At 47.4% G+C, this 24,806-nt stretch overlaps 1 protein-coding gene across 12 annotated transcripts in view; it reads left to right on the top strand.

Annotated features, from left to right (window-relative positions):
* LOC141053902 (vang-like protein 1) overlaps positions 1-24,806 on the top strand; it is a 115,773-nt gene that overhangs the window by 72,638 nt on the left and 18,329 nt on the right. For 11 of the 12 annotated variants that reach the window (XM_073551059.1, XM_073551060.1, XM_073551058.1 and 8 more), the window contains 3 exons: positions 15,766-15,896; positions 16,032-16,149; positions 24,561-24,786. In XM_073551059.1, coding sequence (XP_073407160.1) covers positions 15,766-15,896; positions 16,032-16,149; positions 24,561-24,786 — 475 coding nt within the window. The remainder of the gene's footprint in view (positions 1-15,765; positions 15,897-16,031; positions 16,150-24,560; positions 24,787-24,806) is intronic. The other variant, XM_073551069.1, reaches the window with a different exon arrangement.

Raw genomic sequence — 24,806 nt, 5'->3', positions numbered from 1 at the left:
TTTAAATCCCCTTGACATTTGGACAAAATTCAAAACTGATCTCAGTGAGGACATCCTCCGATTTTTTGAGTGGACCCTCTGGGCCGTGGCACCCACCCACCTAGGGCGAGCTGACCTAGTGAGGAACCACCTCCTATACAGGGAGCGTCAGGGGCAAGACCAAGGGGGTGAGCCACCACGGCAGCTGGGACCAGACGGCCGGCTTGGGGAGACACGAGTGAGTGTCTGGCAGCAGGACGAGCAGGATGCAAAACATAAAGCGAGGTCACTGGGTTTCTTCAATAAATGTGGTTTCAAGCTTTAATCAGGTGCAAGGCATAAACAGTGAAACCCGGCAAAGTGCCTGCAAGGGCACGCCAAATGTTCAAGGTATAACACGTGCTAGAAAACATACCAGGGTCCAAGGCAGGGTACGTGCTAGGAGACACACCAGGGTTTCAAGGAAGGATGCATGCTAGGAGACACGCCAGGGTCCAAGACAGGGTGCATGCTAGGAGACACGCCAGGATCCAAGACAGGGTGCGTGCTAGGAGACACGCCAGGATCCAAGACAGGGTGCGTGCTAGGAGACACGCCAGGGTCCAAGACAGGGTGCATGCTAGGAGACACGCCAGGATCCAAGACAGGGTGCATGCTAGGAGACACGCCAGGATCCAAGACAGGGTGCGTGCTAGGAGACACGCCAGGGTCCAAGACAGGGTGCATGCTAGGAGACACGCCAGGGTCCAAGACAGGGTGCGTGCTAGGAGACACGCCAGGATCCAAGACAGGGTGCGTGCTAGGAGACACGCCAGGATCCAAGACAGGGTGCGTGCTAGGAGACACGCCAGGGTCCAAGACAGGGTGCATGCTAGGAGACACGCCAGGGTCCAAGACAGGGTGCATGCTAGGAGACACGCCAGGATCCAAGACAGGGTGCGTGCTAGGAGACACGCCAGGGTCCAAGACAGGGTGCATGCTAGGAGACACGCCAGGGTCCAAGACAGGGTGCGTGCTAGGAGACACGCCAGGGTCCAAGACAGGATGCGTGCTAGGAGACACGCCAGGGTCCAAGACAGGATGCGATGGCATCGGACTCCGGACTACTGGCAACAACCGACAGGATCTAGGCATCAGGCTGCGGAAATCAGCTCCGGACATCAGGCCGCAGTCATCTGGTTCCGGACCTCTGGCAGCGGTCGGCAGGTTTCAGGAATCCGGCAGGCAAGCCAGGGTTCAAGGCAGGGTGCATGCTAGGAGGCACGCCAGGGTACAGGCTGGGCCTGTGAGTGCAAGAAGGCACGACAGGGTATAGGCTAGGACCTCTACGTGCAAGAGGGCACGACAGGGTACATGTCAAGACCTGTGCTTACTTTAGAGAAGCACGGGGATGTATGCCAAGAAGCAGGCTAGGGCCTGCGCATGCTTTAGAGAGCACGCAATGCACAGTGCACAGACAGCGTGGGTGCAAGGAAGCACAGAGAGCACGGCTGGGGCACTGGCTAGCTGGTCGGGCTGCGGCTCAGACAGACGGGCAAGACTGAGGCGAACCCGGCTGAGGCATAACAGGCGACACAGCTGTCACTGGCCGACGAGCATGGCTGAGGCACAAGCAGGTGGGCACGGCTAGGGCGGCATGGTTGAGGCACAGACAGGAGGCTAGGAAGGCCAGGCGCGTGCAAAGGGCACGCAAAGAAACAAGGCAAGGCGAGGCAAGGTACAGAGCAAGGAACGAAGCGTAGGCAGTAGCACAGAGCCGGGTACAAGAGAAGAGAAGCGGAGCGTATGCTAGAGCCCAGAGCCGGGTACAGAGACATAGAGCTAGCAGCGGAGTGTAGGCCAAAGCCCAGAGCCGGGTCAAGGCAGATCCTTGAGACTAGCCTGGAAATGTGCAAGAGAGCACCATAGGTCAGAGAGCAGAGATGGTGCGTGTGCTAGGAGGCACAACAGAGCACCCTAGGTCAGAACAAGGACGACCAGGCAGAAACAGGGCAGCGGAAGCAGTACAAGGAAAGCACAGCATAGACAAAACATGGCAAAGCAGGGAAAGGCAGAGAACACAGGAAGGACTACAAGTCCAAGCATGACAGAGACAAAACATGGCACAAAGGACAACACAAGACATGGCACAGGACAAGAGGCAGAGTACAAGCACAGAGCGTGTGCAGAGACACACGACAGGGCAAAGTGCAGGGGCACAGAATACGGGAGCGACCGAGCAGACCAAGCAGCCATGCAGGGAAGCAAAACGGTAATCAGGCCCCGACCATAGGAAGGGGCGGTTTTGATATAGCACCATAGCACCTGCACTTCCGGGGCAGACTTCCGGTTCAGATCCTCCAGGATCATAGAGAGCATTGCTAGATCAGACTGGGCTGGACCATAGAGAAGGTCACATGATCAGGGGCTCCAGAAACACTGAGAGGTTAGCTGGGTCAGACTGTGCTGGAACATAGGAAAGGTCACATGATCAGGGGCACCAGGAACACAGAGAGGACTGCTGTAGGCAGAGCAGAGACGGCTGGTCACACAGAAACTGCGTATAGCCATGAGGTAAAACACACATGAGCAGTGGCAGGCAGCCATGAGATGAGGCGCGCGTGCACACTGCTCCAGGCATCTTGCAGCATAAGACATAACGGGCATCATAGTTAGGTGCACGTGCACACTGCTCCAGGGTTCATGCGGCATACCAGACATGGCGGGCATGATAGCGCGTGCACACTGCTCCAGGGGTCATGCGGCATACCAGACATGGCGGGCATGATAGCGCATGCACACTGCTCCAGGGGTCATGCGGCATACCAGACATGGCGGGCATGATAGCGCGTGCACACTGCTCCAGGGGTCATGCGGCATACCAGACATGGCGGGCATGATAGCGCGTGCACACTGCTCCAGGGGTCATGCAGCATACCAGACATGGCGGGCATGATAGCACGTGCACACTGCTCCAGGGGTCATGCGGCATACCAGACATGGCGGGCATGATAGCGCATGCACACTGCTCCAGGGGTCATGCGGCATACCAGACATGGCGGGCATGATAGCGCGTGCACACTGCTCCAGGGGTCATGCGGCATACCAGACATGGCGGGCATGATAGCGCGTGCACACTGCTCCAGGGTTCATGCGGCATACCAGACATGGCGGGCATGATAGCACGTGCACACTGCTCCAGGGGTCATGCGGCATACCAGACATGGCAGGCATGATAGCACGTGCACACTGCTCCAGGGGTCATGCGGCATACCAGACATGGCGGGCATGATAGCGCGTGCACACTGCTCCAGGGGTCATGCGGCATACCAGACATGGCGGGCATGATAGCACGTGCACACTGCTCCAGGGGTCATGCGGCATACCAGACATGGCGGGCATGATAGCACGTGCACACTGCTCCAGGGTTCATGCGGCATACCAGACATGGCGGGCATGATAGCACGTGCACACTGCTCCAGGGTTCATGCGGCATACCAGACATGGCGGGCATGATAGCGCGTGAACACTGCTCCAGGGGTCATGCGGCATACCAGACATGGCGGGCATGATAGCGTGTGCACACTGCTCCAGGGGTCATGCGGCATACCAGACATGGCGGGCATGATAGCACGTGCACACTGCTCCAGGGTTCATGCGGCATACCAGACATGGCGGGCATGATAGCGCGTGCACACTGCTCCAGGGGTCATGCGGCATACCAGACATGGCAGGCATGATAGCGCGTGCACACTGCTCCAGGGTTCATGCGGCATACCAGACATGGCGGGCATGATAGCGCGTGAACACTGCTCCAGGGTTCATGCGGCATACCAGACATGGCGGGCATGATAGCGCGTGCACACTGCTCCAGGGGTCATGCGGCATACCAGACATGGCGGGCATGATAGCACGTGCACACTGCTCCAGGGGTCATGCGGCATACCAGACATGGCGGGCATGATAGCACGTGCACACTGCTCCAGGGGTCATGCGGCATACCAGACATGGCGGGCATGATAGCACGTGCACACTGCTCCAGGGGTCATGCGGCATACCGGGCATGACAGATGCAGGTAAAAAAGAAAAATCCTCAGCAACTTATCAACTTCACTGAATACATTTTCAACAAAACCTTAATTCTCCTAGAGGACCACTGCATGGAAATGTCTGGAAAAGCATTACACCTGCTTGGCTTGCCTACTCCAGGAAGAAATCAGGAAGCCGACCAAATGTGCAGGGAGATATTCAGAGAAACAAACTACAACATTGATGAACTCACAGCTTTTGTCTCTCACAATGAGCCACTGTTGGCACCAGACCAAAGAAACGCCTACAACCAAATTTTAGGTTTCACTGCAACCAACAAACGTGCGATTGTCTTCCTAGATGCGCCAGGTGGAACAGGAAAGACATTTTAATCAACTTGCTACTAGCAAACTCTTGGCAGCAGCAAAAGATTGCACTTGCAGTGGCATCTTGTGGAATTGCAGCTGCACTTGTAACTGGTGGTAGGACGGCACATTCGACATTCAAGCTACCACTTCACCTGTCCCACAGTGACAGCCCAGTTTGCAACATTGCCAAAGGATCAGGACAGGCCAAACTGCTTTAAAAATGCATTGCCATCATTGGGGATGAATGCACGATGTCACACAAGAGGGCTCTGGAATCAGTGGACAGACTGCTGCAAGACTTGCGTGGAAACAATTCTATCATGGGAGGTGTACTTGTTGTTTGGGCAGGTGACTATTGACAACCACTACCCATTATACCAAGCTCAGCCCCTGCAGATGAACTCAGTGCCTGACTAAAAGCATCGTACCTTTGGAGACAAGTGAAGAAAATGTCACTGAACACAAACATGAGGGTCCACGTGACAGCCGATGTTTCTGCTGGACTGTTCTCAAGCCAGCTCTTGACTATTGGAGAATAAACTCAACCACTGGACAGATCATGTTTCCAAGCAACTTTTGCTGCATCGTTACACCAATTGAGGAGCTAAAAGAAAAGCTTTTTCCAAACATTCAGAAAGTCTGGCTGGCTGTGCGAAAGGGTTATTCTAGCTCCGATAAGTGATAGTGTCAATAAGATCAATCTTCAAATTTTAAGTCTCCTTCCAGGTATGTGCATGACCTACAAGTCCGTGGCTGTAGTAACAGACCCTGATCAAGCATTATTCTGTCCAACATAGTTCCTCAACTCCTTGGAACCAAAAGGACTTCCTCCTGTTGGGGCACACGAGATGCATGTGTTCTCATCTTAATTGTCAGAGTTTTACGGCCGGAGTAATCACAGTGCATCGTGTCTCAGTGATTCCTGTTTATTGGCTGAAATGCAGAGGATTTATGGAAAAAGTACTTATCCAAAGCATTACCTCATTGGCTTATTGTTAAAAATTGTTGTAATGTAAAATGTCTATAAAGTATGATGTTTCTAGACCATTCTAGAAATCTCCCACTTCACTCTGATGAGAAATTCAGCCTGTCAGCTCCTACATCCTCCCTCCTTCCCCCTCCTTAACAGCCTGTGTCTGCACTGGTAATAGGACACTTCCCCTATAGCATTTGGCCCATCTCTACCGAAAGGAATGTTAATTAGTTAAGCTAAAGGAAGTCCTTTGTTTTCTGGGACATGTGTCTGAAATAAAACTATGAGATATTAAAATAGGCTAGCATGGGCTCTGATCACGACAGAAAAATGAAACGGACATTTCTGTGATCGGCGCAGACCCGGCTTCCCTACAGTGGCTCTTGCAAAGTTCTATCAGAAAGTTTCTGCCAGAACCTGAGATATGGATTGCTCCCAAATGGAGTGTCCTAAGTATGGCATGTCTAATGTTGCTTTATTACATTCGATGAACTACAACCTATGAGGCCCTCAGTGTGTTGATACGAGCTTCCCTCGTTGAGATATGGTTATCATAAGTTTTTTAGTTAATTGGCAACTTGAAGAAAGGGGGGATGAACTCCTGCAGACTGCCCCTTTCATGATGTCACAGACCCTGGGCTATAAGGCACCCCTCCCTTACAATGAGTCAGTGGGAGCTACAGCGTCCGTGCCGACCAGAACCCAGATGAGTGGAGACGTGTGGCTCCGCCTTCTCTCCCCAGCCACATGGTCTGCCTGATACCGACTAAGCACATGTGAGTGTTACTTTCTGTCTTTTTAATCCCCTTTATGTTATATTTGTATTGTACATATGTAATGTCTCAACTTTTATAGCAACTTTTATCTATGTAATCACTGCCCGCATTCTTTTGGGAATAAATGATAAAATCTATTAGCTCTGTCTCCATTCTCTGGGAAACGAACTATGCGCCTTTTTTAGATAATCGCTACTAATTTGGGGTTTGCCACGGACCCTCTTAATTAACTCTGTGATTAAGTAAAGCGTGGCTGGTGGCAGCGTGGTGTGCGAGGCTAGCTGGCAGTACAGAAGGGTCTTATATTGCTGAATGAGTGGTTGAGACCACAGCATTGATAATTCCTGTACTGCAGTAGTCTAATTGCCTGTGCACAACAAGCAGCCCGTCCGGCAACTAATTATCCTAGGTGCAGTTCCCTGACTGACCTGAGGGTAAGGGGGCGCCGGAGAGCTGCGAGTTCCAAAGTGGAACTGAGAAAGTGGGATATACATAAATCCCCGCAGTTCTTGGAAGGTTGTTAGCAGTGGTCGGGCAACCAAAATACCCCCCTGCGATAAATTGTTAGAGCAAGATTTGCTTGCTGTGTTTTTGTCACATGGTACCAGTGGTGGGATAACTAAGATAAGCCCCCACTGTGCCTGTGATAGCCGTGTGACGGCAGTGCGTCGCGTCCCTCCGTCCGCTGACAAACCCGTGTTGGTGGTGGAATCGTGATGTATTGGTGGCACAGGGTCCGCTGTCCATCGCAATTTGGTAGCAGCGGTCCGCCGTTCGTCACAATTGTTGATCCTTTGGATGCTGATGTTGCTCACTCCCGTATATAAGAACAATATAGGAGCACTAATTCCTGGATGCAGGAACATTGCTCCTTTGATCTTGACTCCTTGTGTCAACATCTGCCAGAGGTCAATGTATTGGTAAATATACCAAAAGTTACTGTGTTGTAAAGTGTTGTCAAATATACTTTAAAAGCCACATCATCATTCTATTTCAGTATATACTAAAAGCGTCCATATTGGGTGTTAGTGTCCATTTATCTTTATAACTAAATATTGATTTCATATCCATAACAGGTACTCCTCCATGCGCACCTCGGCAGGCTGTCCCTGGCAGGACAACCCGTCTGCATTGCCATGCTCGCTGCCCTTTTTATGTTTAACGGTAAAGTCGTACTGTTGGGGGCGAGGCTCCAGCGTAGCAACCTTCTGTTGGTACCCAACACGGTGTACAGCCAATTCAGGGGGTTATGATCAATGACCACAGTGAAGATGTGTCCGTACAGGTAGGGCTGCAAACATTGTAGGGCCCAAACCATGGCCAGGCACTCCTTTATGGTGGAAAAGGCCATTTCTCTTGGCAGAAACTTCCAGCTCAGGAACAACATGGGGTGCTCTTGGTTCCCTGAGTCGACCTGGTTAAGCACAGCACTGAGGCCAAACTCTCTGGCGTCGGGCTGTACTAGGAACGGTTGAGTGCTGTCGACAGTCTTTAGCACAGGAGAACTGCTCAGGGCTGTTCTCAAAGCCCGGAAAGCCACCTTACAGCCGTCTGTTCGGGGTAGCTTCTTCCTGGTGAGGTCCATCAAGGGCTTTGCAAGGCTGCTATAGTTCTGTACAAAGCGCCTATAGTACCCTACAGTGCCCAGGAAGTATATCACCTGTTTCTTGGTCCTGGGGGTGGGCCAGGACGTGATTGTGTCCACTTTCCCAGGCTCTGTCCTCAGAGAACTCCCGCCTACCCGGTGCCCCAGGCAGTGGACTTCTCTCATTCCCATCTGGCACTTTCCCGGATTGATGGTCAGGCCTGCTTGGTGTTTGCACCCTAGCACCTCCTGGAGATGCTGCAGGTGTTCCTTCCATTTTCCTTAAAGCTGCCTTCACTAAGGGCATACAGTTGGTCCACAGCCGTAACACTTGCCTCCTGGGGATCTTGCCCGCACTTCTAGCCAACATTTGTGGTAAATTGGCTCACTCAGCTGCTTAATGGGGTAGTCACAGAAATACTTATTGTTTACATTTTCAACTAGTTCATGAAAACAGGCTTCATAAACCAGTCCAAACAAAATAAATAGATATAGTCAATATTCTTGACATAAACCAAACAGCACTCACTAAAGTCCTTATAGCTACAGGGTCCACCCACATAGGAAACAGGATTCAGCTGTTTACCAAGAGCCCATCTCTGGAGGTCCGCTCCCTTCCAGAGTACACAGAGCAATCATTACATCCAAAGGTTTCACACTTACCTCCTGGACTCCTCCCTAGGATGGAGATGTGGTGAACAGCTGTCCTGCCAACTCTTCACTGTTCATAATAGACCTGGAAAATGTCACGTCATGGCCAATTAACCTCTCTCAGCAAATAATATGCTGGAGCAAAACTTCTGGGTTTCTATCACTGAAGCTGATAACCTCAGTGAAATATATCTCCCCTCAGCACATTACCAGTGACCCTCTTAAAATACTCACTGACTTTTTCCAGCACAGGGCACTGATACGTTGATATCTTGTGTTTATTAGAGATTTGCTTGCTCGTCAGTTTAAGGTGCACATATCTCTCCTGGAAAATGTTCAACCTCACAAATCAATGTTTCCATTCAGTGACAGTAAGCAGAGGAAGACAAGAGGGCTGAATCTCATGTATACATAAAGCCTACATTACCTTTTCTGTACTACATTTGGTGGTGGCATGTGTGTCTTTGTTCCTCTCTGCTGACATGCTGGGCTTTTGGAACATTCTTCATTCTTTGAGCTAAAAGTAAATGTTTAAGGGAGAGGGTGTAAACACTTCTGCCCATCCAGGGTGTTGATCCCAGGAGAGGGAGAACAATAAGCCACATGTTTAGTGAGACAGTTGGTGCAGTGATGTCAAGAGGTGAGTATCTGTTGGCGAGATCCTGGTGCCCCTATATAGATGACCTATGGAGATGGGTTGCCGGCTGGAGTTCGATACACGTGCTACAGTCGTGATATCTATCATCTGGATGTTAGGAACTATCTTAACGACTGTTGTTGACAGCTGGAGCTTGATACATGTGCTATGGTCATGATATCTATTGTCTGGATATGAGGAACTTTCTTAAGGACTGTTGTTACCAGCTGGAACAGCAGTAATGGTATGGAGCATGGACTGTGACCACAGACTATGGTGGTGGGAGATACAAAAGTTGTGGGTAAAGTCTGGTAGAGGCAGTGAACTATTGGCCCAGGCTGGGATCTTGTGGACTGGGGACTGTTGTGAGTTCATTTTCCCCTTCGTCACTGAGGTCTGGTGAACTCCCTATTCTGGTAAAGGAAGGTAATGAGCCTGATTATCAGGCACCTGAGCGTAATGAGGATGACTGGCTGAGTGGAGTCACGGACTGGATATAAGGCTGCCGACGCCCTTCTGCCCTGCGGGTGATTTCTCTGTGGACTTCTAGGACACCAGTCTGATTCCTGCTCCTCTAAAGCTAAGTTTTCTGCTTTTCCTGTTAGCATTTGTGTTTTGTTTTTGTTTTCCTTGCTTTTCTGGATTCTGCCATTCCCTGCTGGGGTGAGCTGAATCTCCTTTTGCCTGTTGCTCTGTCTTCAGAATATTCCTGAGTACTGACATAGCTTTTTGAAGCCTAGCGTCTTCAGGGCCTTTTTTACTGTCAGTCTGTTGGCTCTTATTTTCATAGGGTTTTTCACGGATTGCAGACAGCAGCCTTCCTGTCCTTTCCTATCTAGGTAGTTTGGGCCCCGTCTTTGTTCAGTCTATCTTTCTGTTTGTGTTAGTGTTTTCATCTTGCTTCACCGTCATTATATGTTGGGGGCTGCCTTTTGCTTTGGGGTCTGCTCTGGGGCAGTTTAGATTTCCCCTTTCTTTCTTTAGGCCTATTTAATTCTCCGGCTCTGATCGAGGGGTCTAGGGCATCGTAGGAACCCCCCACGGCTACTGTTAGTTGTTGTGGATAGGATCAGGGGTCTGCAGTCCGATAGCTGCCAACCTCTCTGGTTTTCTGGACTTAGCTAGCATTTCTGTTTTTGCCTCCTACGGTGACTCAATCATAACAGAATCACCCGCCATACCGCAGATCCTAGGGTACTCAATAGCAGGAAAGAATTGTGTTTAAAAAAAAAAAAAAAAAAGTGTTTGTATATTATTTCCTCTATATCTCTGAGGCCATAGGGGGAATTTTTTTTTCTCTCAATGGAGATAAAGCAATTGTCTGATCGTGTGGAGCAGCTCGCTGCGGAAGTGCGGGGAATTTCCGCCTACCTTGCTCGTTCGCATGCTGTTGAACCAAAGATCCCTACACCTGATGTATTTTTTGGGGATCGATCTAAATTTTTGAGTTTCAAAAATAATTGTAAATTATTTTTTGCCTTGAAGCCTAACTCGTCAGGGAGCTCCGCGCAGCAGGTTAAAATTGTCATCTCTTTGCTGCGTGGCGATCCCCAGGATTGGGCGTTTTCTTTGAAACCAGATGATCCTATTCTGACTAATGTGAACGCATTCTTTCAAGCTTTGGGGTTGTTGTATGACGAACCTAATGCTATTGATCAGGCTGAAAAGACCCTGTTGGCATTGAACCAGGGTCGAGATTCTGCAGAGTTGTACTGTCAAAAGTTCCGAAAGTGGGCGGTCCTTACTACCTGGAATGATAATGCCTTGGCTGCTCTCTTTCGGAAGGGTTTGTCAGAAGCCGTAAAAGATACTATGGTGGGATTTCCTGTTCCCTCTGGTCTTGACGATTCTATGTCATTAGCCATTCAGGTTGATCGGCGTTTACGTGAACGCAGGATTGCACGAGAGGTGTTGCCACCGGTTGAACAGACGTTTGAACCTATGCAATGTGATAGAGTTTTGTCTAAGGCGCAACGTCAGGAGTTCAGAAGGCATAATAAGCTGTGTTTTTTCTGTGGAGATGCCTCGCATATTATTTCTGTTTGTCCTAAACGAGAGAAACGCTTTGCACACACGTTTTCTGTTGGTGGTGTTCAACCTAAGTTTCTTCTGGCAATTACTCTGATCTGCTCCCTGTCCACATTTTCCGCCAAGGCTTTTGTGGATTCGGGAGCAGCACTAAACCTAATGGACTTGGATTTTGCTAAACGTTGTGGATTTCCGATGACACCTCTGCAGACACCTATCCCTTTGAGGGGGATTGATGCTACTCCTTTGGCTAAAAATAAACCTCAGTTTTGGACACAGGTTGTCATGCGAGTCGCCCCAGACCATCAAGAAGATTGCAGATTTTTGGTGTTGCATGGTCTGCATGATGCCGTTGTTCTGGGGTTTCCCTGGTTGCAAATTCATAATCCAGTTTTGGATTGGAAATCTGTGTCTGTGGTGAGTTGGGGTTGTCGGTGTGCCTTTAGTGAGGCTCCGTTTTTTTCCACCTCTCCTCAGTCACATGATGTTCCTGACTATTTGGCGGACTTTTATGATGTATTTAGTGAGAATGAGTCTGCGTCCTTGCCTCCTCATAGGAGTTATGACTGTGCAATCGAACTAAGCCCGGGGTGTAAATTTCCCAAGGGTCGGCTCTTCAATTTATCTGTACCCGAGCACGAGGCTATGCGGTCCTATATTAAGGAGGCGTTGGAGAAGGGTCATATTAGACCATCCTCTTCACCCTTAGGTGCCGGGTTTTTTTTTGTGGCCAAAAAGGATGGTTCTTTAAGACCTTGTATTGATTATCGTGCCCTCAATAAAATTACTATTAAATATCAGTATCCGTTACCCCTGATTTCGGATCTATTCTCTAGAGTTAGAGGTGCTTGCTGGTTTACCAAGCTTGACCTCAGGGGGGCGTATAATCTTATCCGCATTAAGCAGGGGGATGAATGGAAGACAGCGTTTAATACTCCGGAGGGACATTTTGAGTACCTAGTGATGCCTTTTGGGCTCACTAATGCCCATTCTGTCTTCCAGTGCTTCATGAACGATATTTTCCGAGACTTTGTCGATAAATTTTTGATTATCTATCTGGATGATATTTTGATCTTCTCCAAGGATTGGGATTCTCATGTGGAACATATATGGACTGTGTTCCGGATCTTGAGGGAGAATTCCCTGTATGTCAAAGGATCGAAATGCCTTTTTGGAGTACAGAGGATTTCATTTTTGGGATTTATTTTGTCCCCGTCAACTATTGAAATGGACCCGGCCAAGGTACAGTCCATTTATGATTGGGTTCAGCCCACTTCTTTGAAGGCCCTCCAGAAGTTTTTGGGTTTTGCTAATTTTTATAGGAAATTTATAGCAAAATTTTCTAGTATTGCCAAGCCATTGACTGATCTGACTAAGAAGGGTGCTGATGTGTTGAATTGGTCTCCGGAGGCTGTTGCTCCCTTTCAGGAGCTGAAGCGAAGATTTACCTCCGCCCCGGTTTTGCGGCAACCTGATGTCTCACTCCCGTTCCAGGTAGAGGTAGATGCTTCTTAGATTGGTGCAGGAGCTGTTTTGTCCCAAAAGGATCCCGTAACATCTAAAATGAATCCCTGTGCTTTCTTTTCCCGAAGGTTCTCTCCATCTGAACGTAACTATGATGTGGGGAATCGGGAACTATTGGCCATGAAATGGGCATTTGAGGAGTGGAGACATTGGTTGGAGGGAGCTAAACATCAAGTTGTGGTCCTCACTGACCACAAGAATTTGATTTACCTAGAGTCGGCTAAACGCTTGAACCCTAGACAGGCTAGGTGGGCCTTGTTTTTTACACGTTTTGATTTTGTGGTCTCTTTTCTTCCTGGAACTAAGAATGTCAAGGCAGATGCCCTCTCTAGGAGTTTCTTTGCTGATTCTCCTGTGGTGACCAAGCCTGCTACCATCTTAGGCGAAGGGGTAGTTCTTTCTGCCATCTCGCCCGATTTGAGACTTGCTCTGCAAGAGTTCCAGGAGGACAAACCTGAGCGTTGTCCCAGTGAAAAGTTGTATGTTCCTGACCAGTGGAAGAAGAGAGTGATGTCTGAAGTTCATTGCTCTGCATTGGCTGGTCATCCAGGTATTTTTGGTACTAGAGATCTGGTGAGTCGCTCTTTTTGGTGGCCCACCTTGTCTCATGATGTCAGGAATTTTGTGCAGTCCTGTGGGACTTGCTCCCGGTCTAAATCTTGTTCTCGCTCTAGTGGGTTGTTGATGCCTTTGCCGGTCCCCAGGAGGCCATGGACCCATATTTCAATGGATTTCATCTCTGATATGCCGGTCTCTCAAAGAATGACTGTTATTTGGGTGATTTGTGATAGGTTCTCTAAGGTGGTTCATCTTGTACCACTCCCTAAGTTGCCATTTTCCTCTGAGTTGATGCCCCTGTTTTTGCAACAGGTGGTTCGCTTACACGGGATTACTGAGAACATTGTATCTGACAGAGGAGTTCAGTTTGTGTCTAGATTTTGGAGGACTTTCTGTTCCAAGCTGGGAATTCAGTTGTCCTTCTCCTCTGCTTTTCACCCTCAGACCAATGGGCAGACAGAGAGAACAAACCAGACCTTGGAGTCGTATTTGAGATGTTTTATTTCCGCTGATCAGGATGATTGGGTTTCATTTTTGCCCTTGGCCGAATTTGCTTTAAATAATAGAGCTAGTTCTGCCACTTTGATGTCACCTTTTTTTTGTAACTTTGGGTTTCATCCTCGATTTTCTTCAGGGCAGGTGGAGCCTTCTGCCTGCCCAGGTGTTGACACTGTGGTGGAGAGAATGCACTAGATCTGGGACCAAGTGGTGGATAAGTTATCTCTCTCCCAGGAAAAGGCCCAGCGGTTTTCCAATCGACATAGGACCATTGGTCCCCAGTTTAAGATTGGTGATATGGTGTGGTTATCATCAAAAAATATTGCTATGAAGGTGGCTTCTCCTAAGTTTAAGCCTAGATTTATTGGACCTTACAAGATTTTGGAGATTATTCATCCGGTCTCTTTTCGTTTGGCTCTTCCTGTCACATTTAAAATCCATAATGTGTTCCATAAGTCCTTGTTGAAGAGGTTTGTTGAACCAGTTGTTCCTGGGGTGGCACCTCCAGACCCTGTATTGGTTGAAGGTAACATGGAATATGAGGTAGAGAAAATACTGGATTCCCGTTTGGCTAGACGGAGACTCCAGTATTTGGTTAAGTGGAAGGGTTATGGTCAGGAGGATAATTCCTGGGTCTCTGCCTCTGATATTCATGCCAAAAGATTGGTGTGTGCCTTTCATTGGGCTCACCCTGATCGCCCTGGTGGCGTGGTTGAGGGTACGGTGACCCCTCCTCAAGGGAGAGGTACTGTTGTGAGTTCATTTTCCCCTTCGTCACTGAGGTCTGGTGAACTCCCTATTCTGGTAAAGGAAGGTAATGAGCCTGATTATCAGGCACCTGAGCCTAATGAGGATGACTGGCTGAGTGGAGTCACGGACTGGATATAAGGCTGCTGACGCCCTTCTGCCCTGCGGGTGATTTCTCTGTGGACTTCTAGGACACCAGTCTGATTCCTGCTCCTCTAAAGCTAAGTTTTCTGCTTTGCCTGTTAGCATTTGTGTTTTGTTTTTGTTTTCCTTGCTTTTCTGGATTCTGCCATTCCCTGCTGGAGTGAGCTGAATCTCCTTTTTCCTGTTGCTCTGTCTTCAGAATATTCCTGAGTACTGACATAGCTTTTTGAAGCCTAGCGTCTTCAGGGCCTTTTTTACTGTCAGTCTGTTGGCTCTTATTTTCATAGGGTTTTTCACGGATTGCAGACAGCAGCCTTCCTGTCCTTTCCTATCTAGGTAGTTTGGGCCCCGTCTTTGTTCAGTCTATCTTTCTGTCTGTGTTAGTGTTTTCATCTTGCTTCACCGTCATTATATGTTGGGGGCTGCCTTTTGCTTTGGGGTCTGCTCTGGGGCAGTTTAGATTTCCCCTTTCTTTCTTTAGGCCTATTTAATTCTCCGGCTGTGATCGAGGGGTCTAGGGCATCGTAGGAACCCCCCACGGCTACTGTTAGTTGTTGTGGATAGGATCAGGGGTCTGCAGTCCGATAGCTGCCAACCTCTCTGGTTTTCTGGACTTAGCTAGCATTTCTGTTTTTGCCTCCTACGGTGACTCAATCATAACAGGGGACATTGCATTTTGACCATCAACCCAGAATTGCTGTAAGACCATGGATGTAAGGATTAAAAAAAGTGGCATTGTTAATCTGCCTAGGTAATTATTACAACCCACAACCTCAGATCTTCACAGTAGGTATTAGTATATGGTATATGCCATATGTCTGTGTATAGAGTTACTGTATATACCTGCTGGTTGTATATCTCGTATATAGTAGGTATTAGTATACGGTATATACCACATGTCTGTGTGTAGAGTTATATACCCGTTGGTTCTATATCCAGTATATAGTAGGTATTAGTATATGGTATATACCACATGTCTGTGTGTAGAGTTATATACCCGTTGGTTGTATATCCAGTATATAGTAGGTATTAGTATACGGTATACATCACATGTCTGTATATAGAGTTATATACCTGCTGGTTGTATATCCAGTGTATAGTAGGTATTAGTATACTGTATATACCACATGTCTGTATGTAGAGTTATATACCCGCTGGTTGTATATCCAGTATATAGTAGGTTTTAGTATACGGTATATACCACATGTCTCTATGTAGAGTTATATACCCACTGGTTGTATGTCCGGTTTATAGTAGACATTAATAACTGGTACATATCATATATTCAGTCTTCAGCGTTCCGCGTTATTCGTGTTGGAGAACTACTACGCCGATTTTCCAGCTGTGACTTCCAGTTTTCCGCCGGTGAAGAGTCGGGGAAACGATCTAGTCCTGGAGGGGAACATTCGCATTGTGGACGGTGAGTGCTGGTCCTCTCCCGTTTTCCTCTTTCTCCATCATATCCTCTCCTGGTTCATATCTGATCAGTCAGGAGTCTTTGTATTCTTGATCATCACTGTGTGGTTATTATTATTTTCTGTTCTTCTTGCTTGAGGCTTGGAGGAGCAGAATATGAGCCAATTGCAGGTCCTGGTCCCGCCATCAGCCAATTACAAGGACAGATATTATGCAGACGTCGATCAGGAGCGCAAGATTCGGAGGCGGCGAGCCAGGTAACACCAGGGATGATCAGGACCATGTTCCTGATACGTTCTACAGGCCGCCATATATACAGTTAGAGGTGGATGCAGGGATATATTGTCTGCAGCACTCTGTCACGATCCCGGGGAGCACTCTATAGATTATTTTCATAAACTGTGCATACTTTTCTGTATCACAGTCTAAAGCCGATAATGCTCTGCATTGCAATATTCTTCCACATGTTGCATTCATAAGGATTCCGAGGGGCCTGAAGACCTCAGTGTCCGGTTTCACAAACTCCTGCACTGATTAGAAGTACTTCACCATTGTAATGTAAAATGTCTGTAAGATCTGTATGTTAAAGTAAAGTATGATGTTTCTAAAACCTTCTAGAAATCCCCCATTACTACACACTGAGGAGACGAGCCTGTCATGTAGCTGCAACCCCCCCTCCTTATCAGCTCTGTGCTTGCTGGTAACATGAAACCGTCCATTTCCTCTCACAGCCTTCCCCCCCCTTGCAAGGGAAAGCATTGCTTTGTTCTGAAACCATGAAGCTTGAATACAGGTATAGGAAATATTAAAAGAAGCCTAACGCGCACTTCGCTTGTGACAGAGATATGAAACTCACATTTCTGCAAAGGGCACAAAGCCAGCTTTCTAAACCCCTAAGCTTCACGATTCCCGGACGTCTAGAAATTGAGATATGGATTGCTCCCAAATGGAGAGTCCTATCTAGTGCATTCTTGATGTTTTCTTGTTGGGTTCGTTACACTGGGAAACACGATACCCTTGGTGAGTTCATACGAGCTTCCCCATTAAGATATGGTTATCATCAGTTAAGTTATAACTGAGAGAGAAGGGGGTTGGACCTCACCAGACCGCCCATTTTGTGAGGTCACAGACCCTAGGCTATAGGTATTCCCTACCAAATTCCAATCAGTTGGAGCTACAGAGTACGTGCTGACAAGACGTGCAGATGAGTGGAGACGTGTGGCTCCGCCTTCTCCCCCACATAGTCTGCCTGATACCGACTGAACACATGTGAGTGTTACTTTCTGTCTCTTAATCCCTTTGTTTTATATTTATATTTGTACATATTTAATGTCTCAATTTTGTAACAATTCTTTATCTATGTAATCACTGCCCTTTTGGGAATAAATGTTAAAAATCTATTAGTGCTCTAAGAAACGAACTATGCACCTTTTTTAGATAATCGCTACTAATTTGGGGTTTTTCACGGACCCTCTTAATTAACTCTTTGATTAAGTAAAGCGTGGCTGGTGGCAGCGTGGTGTGCACGGCTGGCTAGGCTAGCTGGCAGTACAGACGGGTCTTACATGCTGAATGAGGGGCTGCGGCCACAGCATTAATAATTCCCGTACTGCAGTAGTTTAGTGGCCCGTGCACAACAAGCAGCCCGTCCGGCGACTAATTATCCTAGGTGCAGTTCCCTGAGTGACCTGAGGGTAAGGGGGGCTCCGGAGAGCTGCGAGTTCCAAAGTGGAACTGAGAAAGTGGGATATACATAAATCCCCGCAGTTCTTGGAAGGTTGTTAGCAGTGGTGGGGCATCCAAAATACCCCCCTGCGGTAAATTGTTAGAGCAAGATTAGCTTGCTGTGTTTTTGCCACATGGTGCCTGTGGTGGGATAACTAAGATAAGCCCCCACTCTGCCTGTGATAGCCGCGTGCCGGCAGTGCGTCACGTCCATCCGTCCGCTGACATACCCGTGTTGGTGGTGGGATCGTGACCTATTGGTGGCACAGGGTCTGCTGTCCGTCGTAATTTGGTGGCAGAGGTCTCGCCCGTTCGTCACATATTGGTGGCAGCGGTGGGCAGTTCCTCACAACCATTGTACTAAACATTGCATATTTTTCCCTTGCTAGCAGTGCAAAGCTTAATCTGTTCAGTTGAAGCTCATAGAGTTTCCTACCTGGATTGTCTCAGCTGTTCAGTGTTGGCCACTCCCCTCTACTATATATACTTGTCTCTGTTACTGAGGAATTGCCAGTGTTATTACTGCCTGTTTCATCATTGAAGTTAGTGTTTGGAGATTGTTCATCAGATTGTTGTGTACAGTTTTGTCTGTGTGCACATCCTCATCTTATCCTATTTGGTTCTCCTTTTACTTTCCCTGTGTCCCACTCTGTTGTGTGCTGTGTGAATTTTGTATGGTTGGTATTTTCATTTATACCTGTTCATCTTCCTTTGTTTGTTTGGTTTGTGTTTTCCTATGTACTTCAGGTTCCCTCTACCCAGTGTGGTGGATGGGACAGATAAGGGTTGATACAGGGCAATAGCAAGCCAGGTGAACCTGGCATCTCCACCTTCAGGAGTAATCTGAGGAACAGGGATAGACTAAGGCTCCCCTAGTTCTAGGGATCTGGTTAGCGCCCATAGTCCCAACACCATCGTGACATTACTACCTATTTTGATCCATTATGGATAATGTGGCTGCTTTGGCAGGGCAACTGCAGCAACTCAGCCTAATAATAATAATAATAATTTTTATTTATATAGCGCCAACATATTCCGCAGCACTTTACAATTAAGCGGGGACATGTACAGACAATAAATTCAATACAAGTTAAGACAATTCAAACAGTGACATTAGGAGTGAGGTCCCTGCTCGCAAGCTTACAATCTACAAGGAAATGGGGGGACACAGTAGGTGAGAAATGCTTGTTAATTCAGGTCTGGCGATTATAATAGGGATTTTCATATAAAGCTGCATAATCCGGTCATCAGGATGTTAGTCTTAGGTCATTTGTAGAACGGAGGGCACGTGTAGGGCGATAGACAGAGATGAGAGAGGAGATATAAGGCGGTGCAGAACAGTGGAGAGCTTTGTGGGTGAGAGAGATGAGTTTATACTGGACCCTCTAGCGAATAGGTAGCCAGTGTAATGACTGGCACAAGATGGAGGCATCGGTGAAGCGGCTGGACAGAAATATGACCCTGGCTGCCGCATTCAAGATGGATTGGAGAGGAGAAAGTTTGGTAAGAGGGAGACCGATCAGAAGAGAGTTGCAGTAGTCCAGACGAGAATGAATAAGAGCGACAGTAAGAGTCTTAGCAGTTTCAAAGGTGAGAAAAGGTCGGATTCTGGAGATGTTTTTAAGATGCAGGTGACAAGAGCGACTGAGTGATCGGATGTACGGAGTAAAGGAAAGTTCAGTGTCGAATATGACCCCAAGACAGCGGGCATGCTGCTTGGGAGTTATGGTTGAACCCTCCAGGGTTATTTCGATGTTAGGTAGAGTGAGGTTAGTAGAGGGGAGAAACACAAGAAGTTCAGTTTTAGAGAGATTTAGTTTCAGATAGAGGGAGGACATGATGTTAGAGACAGCAGACAGACAATCCTTGGTATTTTGAATTAGGGTAGGGGTGATGTCAGGGGAAGAAGTGTATAATTGGGTGTCATCAGCATAGAGATGATACTGGAACCCAAATCTGCTGATTGTTTGTCCAATAGGGGCAGTGTATAAAGAGAAGAGGAGGGGGCCTAGAACTGAGCCCTGCGGGACCCCGATAGTAAGGGGACGAGAAGAGGAAGAGGAGCTGGAAAAAGATACAGTGAAGGAGCGGTCAGAGAGGTAGGAGGAGAACCAGGAGAGGGCTGTGTCCTTGAGGCCTATAGAGCGGAGCATAGTGAGGAGGAGCTGGTGATCCACAGTGTCAAATGCGGCAGAGAGATCCAGGAGAATCAGCAGGGAGCAATGAGCTTTCGATTTAGCTGTTATTAGATCATTAGAGACTTTAGTGAGGGCAGTTTCAGTAGAGTGTAAAGAGCGGAAACCAGATTGTAAGGGGTCGAGAAGAGAGTTATCCGAGAGATAGCGGATTAGACGGGAGTGGACCAGGCGTTCCAGGAGTTTAGAGATGAAGGGAAGGTTAGAGACAGGTCTGTAGTTAGCAGTGCAGTTCTGGTCCAGGGATGGCTTTTTAAGTAAAGGGGTTATGATGGCATGTTTAAATGAGGAGGGAAATATACCTGAAGAAAGAGAGAGGTTAAATATTTTAGTCAGGTGAGTGGTGACCACTGGTGAGAGAGACTGCAGGAGCTGTGAAGGAATAGGGTCACTGTTGCAGGTTGTAGGCCGAGCAGAAGCGAGGAGCTTGGAAACTTATTCTTCTGAAACAGGCTCAAAGATGTCTAGTGAGCTTGAGGTGCGGCAGGGAAGGGGATCCAGGCACTGAGGAGATAGGGCTGAGATATCCTGATGGATGTGGTTGATTTTTTTCTAGGAAATAAGTGGCCAGATCCTCACCGCTGAGGTTGGTGATGGGGGCCTGTACTTTAGGTTTCAGGAGGGAGTTTAAGGTTTCAAAAAGTCGTCTTGGGTTGTTGGATAGTGATGTGATGAGGGTGGTGAAGTAGGATTGTTTGGCCAGATGAAGGGCAGAGTTATAGGTTTTGAGCATGAACTTATAGTGGATGAAGTCTTCTGCTAAGAGAGATTTTCTCCACTGCCGCTCTGCACACCTCGAGCAGCGCTGAAGAAAGCGTGTTTGCGTTGTGTGCCAGGGCTGCCGTTGTCTGTGTCGGGTCTTTCTGCGTATAGAAGGTGCTGCTTCATCTAGGGCATTCTTCAGTGTATTATTGAAGTGTGACAATGCTATGTCTGGACAGGAGAGGGTGGAGATGGGGGCTAAAGATGTGTGGAGATTGTCCCTAAGCTGTTGGGTATTAATGGTACGTGTATTCCGATAAGTGTGGTAAGTGGGGGTGTCCCGGGTGAGGAGACAATTCTTGACAGAGAAGGAAAGAAGGTTGTGGTCCGAGAGCGGGAGGGGTGAATTAGTAAAGTCGTGCAGCGAGCCGGGACGGGAGAAAACCAGGTCCAGAGTATTCCCGTCCTCATGTGTAGGAGAATTAGTAAACTGAGAGGCCGAATGAAGAAGTTAGAGAAAGAAGATGAGAGGCAGATTGGGAGAGCGGATCATTGATGGGGATGTTAAAGTCTCCCATGATGAGGGTGGGGATGTCACAGGATAGAAAGTGAGTAAGCCAGGTGAAGAAGTGGTCTAGAAACTGGCGGGAGGAGCCTGGGGGATGGTAGACAACCGCCACTCGTAAGGAGAAGGGCTTAAAGAGTCTGACGGCGTGGACTTCAAAGGAAGGAAATGTAAGTGACGGAACCGGGGGGATGACCTGGAAAGCACATTGTGATGAAAGGAGCAAACCAACACCTCCACCCTGTCTGTTCTCAGGTCTGGGGGTATGTGAAAATTTCAGCCCACCAAACGAGAGAGCGGCAGCAGCGGTGGTGTCTGAATGCTGGATCCAGGTTTCTGTAATAGCCAGAAGGTTAAGGGAATTAGAGAGAAAAAGATCGTGAATGTAAGTCAGTTTGTTACACACAGACCGTGCATTCCAGAGAGCACATTGGAAAGTGAGAGAAGGCATGCACTGAATGTTAATAAGATTAGCAGGGTTTCTATATGCAGCTGGAGGAGAGTAACGTATGCTGGTGGAGGGAGGCCCAGGGTTGGGGGAGATGTCACCTGCAACTAGTAAAAGGAGAAAAAACAGAAAAAGCAGGTGGTGGGATGATGTGTATGAACGTTTTGAGTGCTGCATGGAGGTTTTGGATGGTTTGGTGTGGGTAAAAAATGTCAATAGAGCCTCAGAGTTAAACATGGGAGAGGGGAAAAGGGAGGGGTGGATATGCAGAGAGTGCACAGAATGTGTAAAAGGGCAGGCGAGTTGTTAAAAAGCAGAAGTGAAGACAAATAAGCAGCAGGTTGATATGATCAATGCATATGTAGTACGACTGACCAAGAAGCAAGCGTGCATGAAAAACTTATGCACCTTACCTGTCTCCTGCCCTGTCCAACTGCATTGTCTAACTGCCTAGAGTTGATAGACTTATGCACCATTGTTTTGCAGCACCCAGACACCTCAGGTTTAGTGCACGCAGTGGCGACATTTTTTGGAGTCAGAACATCCGGTCATCGTAGTCACCAATCATAAAAATCTTTTATATTTGGAATCTGCCAAAGGTCTGACATATAGAGAGGCAAGATGGTAGTTGTTCTTCACCAGATTCAACATTTTTGTGACGTATAGGTCCGAGGAATAAGAACATTAATGTGCATGCCTTATCTCGTTTTCCTGGAAGCGATAATTGTGAACAGTTTCCTATATTACAGAAAGGGGTAGTCATTGCTATTATACGTTCTGTTCCTGCTGCCTGTCCTTTAGGTAAACTGTTTGTTCCATTGAATCTCCATCTTAAAGTTTTAAGGAAACATCATGGTTCTGTCTTGGCAGGGCATCCTGCTAGTAAAACCACCACAGTTCTCCTTATTCTGTGTTTTTGGTGTTCAGGGGTGCACCAGGATGTTCGGGAATATGTAGCTGCCTGCAGTGTTTGTGCCCTTTCTTGGACCCCTCATACTCGTCCGTTCAGGGCACTTCAACCTGTGGCGATTCCTAGTAGATCTTGGACTCATTTTTTTGTAGATCTCATCACTAATCTACCCGTATCTGCAGGTAATATTTTAATATTGGTGGTGGTGGACAGATTCAGCAAGATGTCTCTTTCATTGCGCGCCCTTCTTTACCTAACGCTAAGTCCTTGGCGCAAATTTTTATAATAGAAATTGTGAAGTTACATGGGATTCCTACTGATATTGTTTCCGACCAGGGATGCAATTTATTTTCCCCGTTTTTCTGGGCATATGGATTTCATCCTCAGTTCTTCTCTTTCAATAGGAATCATTCTTCAGGAGTACCTAAGGAGGAATGGTTTTCTTTGTCTATTACATCAATGAGGCAAGGTGTTCTTGAAAATTTGAAGAAGATGTGGTTCAAATATAAGAGTGTGGCTGATCAGAGATGTTTGGTGGGTCCGGTCCCATGTGTTGGTGATTTGATGTGGTTGTCCTCAAGGAACATTAAGTTGAAGGTTCCTTCTTGGGAATTGCCACCCAGGTTTATCGGTCCCTACAAGATTATAGCCGTTTGTAATCCCGTAGCATTTCGCCTTGCTTTGCCTCCCATTTTTAGGATTCATAATGTGTTTCACCAATTTCTACTTAAAAAATATGTTACTTCCTCTGAACCATCTCTACCACCACCTTCCCCAGTCATTGTTGATGGGAATTTGCAATTTCAGACCCCTAAGATTATCGATTCTCGCTTGGTTTATTGATATCGTCAGTTTTTGGTACACTGGAAGGGTTATGGTCCTGAAGAGAGAATGTGGTGAAGAGAGAATGTGATTTTTACTGCCTGGTCCTGGAGTTGGAGGTGTAGTTTGCGGTTGGAGTTTGGAGAATGTTCAGGAGATTGTTGCTTGGAGTTTCTTTCTGTGCACATCCTCATCCTCTCCTATTTGGTTTCTCCTTCCTTAGGCTAGGTTCACATCACGTTAATAACATCCATTTAACGTATTCGTTAAACGGATGCGCTAACGGTGATATTCTTTTTGGTCTTTTTTTGACCGATAGCTCTAACGCATGGTAGAATTGCATTAGCATTTGTTAGCAATAGAGGTCTATGCACAGCGAACGTGTCCATTCGCTGTACGTTAGACCTAGCACACCCGAAAGTGCGGTAGACCATGTTCGAGGATGTGTCACAAAGTAACGCATCATTGCTAACACATGCCAATTTGGACATGCGTTAGGATGCGTTATGATAATGGCTGGCAATGGGTGCGTTAACACATCCGTTACATAGCGTTAGTGTCGCTTTGTAACGGATACGTTAAACGGATGGCACCTAACGCGAAGTGAACCCAGCCTTAAACTCTCCTGTATCCCATTCTGTTTGGTGTGTAAGTTTTGCATGGTTTGCATTTTCTTTTATCCCTGTCCATCTTGCCTTGTTTGTCTGGTTAGTAATAGCCTATACATTTCTGCTTCCCACTACCTGGTGGGGGAAGGGAAAGATAAGAGTTGATATAGGAGCATAGCAGGGCACGTGAGCCAAGCATCTCCACCTTCATTAGTAATCTGGGGGACAGGGATACATTATGGCTTCCCTAGTTCTAAGGACCTGAATAGCACCCATAGTGCCCACACCATCGTCACAGCTGCATTGTCCAGTATTACAGGAGAAGGCGGGTGTAGAATCTGTCTAAAGCAGGCAGTAGTTCTCTGTCTCTATAATTCTAGAATGTTTAATTATGAAATATTTGTATATAATTTTTGTATAACTTTAGTTTAGAATATACAATATATACTTATAGAAATTATCTATTCGTACTGACCACTTCACAGGAGGAGCCGCATCATCGAACCTCTGCTCAGCAAGGGGGTTGTTAAACAGATGGAAGAGATTGTGTGAGCTCTTCTTCCCAATGCCCGAATTTACAATTCATAGTGAAGCCATGCTGCTCTGATCCCCATGAGGATGACAATGTGACATACAGTCTGCCCTGTTCTGGATTACATAGTATACACAGACCATATTTCTTTCTTTCCTCAGGTTGGTGGTTTCTGTACATCGCTCTTTCTCCCAGGTTCAGCGCTTGGATAACACGATGAAGTCTGGATCAGAAATTGACCCCAGAGAGGCCGCGCAGACCATCTTTCCTCACATTGCTCAGAGTCTGCAGCGCTACCTCCGCTGCACACGCCAGACTCACCTATACAGCATGGAGGCCATAGTTCAGCACCTGACCTTGTGCCTTACTCACAACATGTCCCCTCAGGTAACAAACAACTTGGTGTG

This window comes from Dendrobates tinctorius, unplaced genomic scaffold (genome assembly GCF_039654945.1).
Source record: "Dendrobates tinctorius isolate UK_male_01 unplaced genomic scaffold, ASM3965494v1 ptg000172l, whole genome shotgun sequence".
In the NCBI taxonomy this organism is placed as follows: domain Eukaryota; kingdom Metazoa; phylum Chordata; class Amphibia; order Anura; family Dendrobatidae; genus Dendrobates; species Dendrobates tinctorius.
The sequence above is the reverse complement of the archived record's forward strand: the minus strand, read 5'-3'. Positions and strand labels throughout refer to the sequence as shown.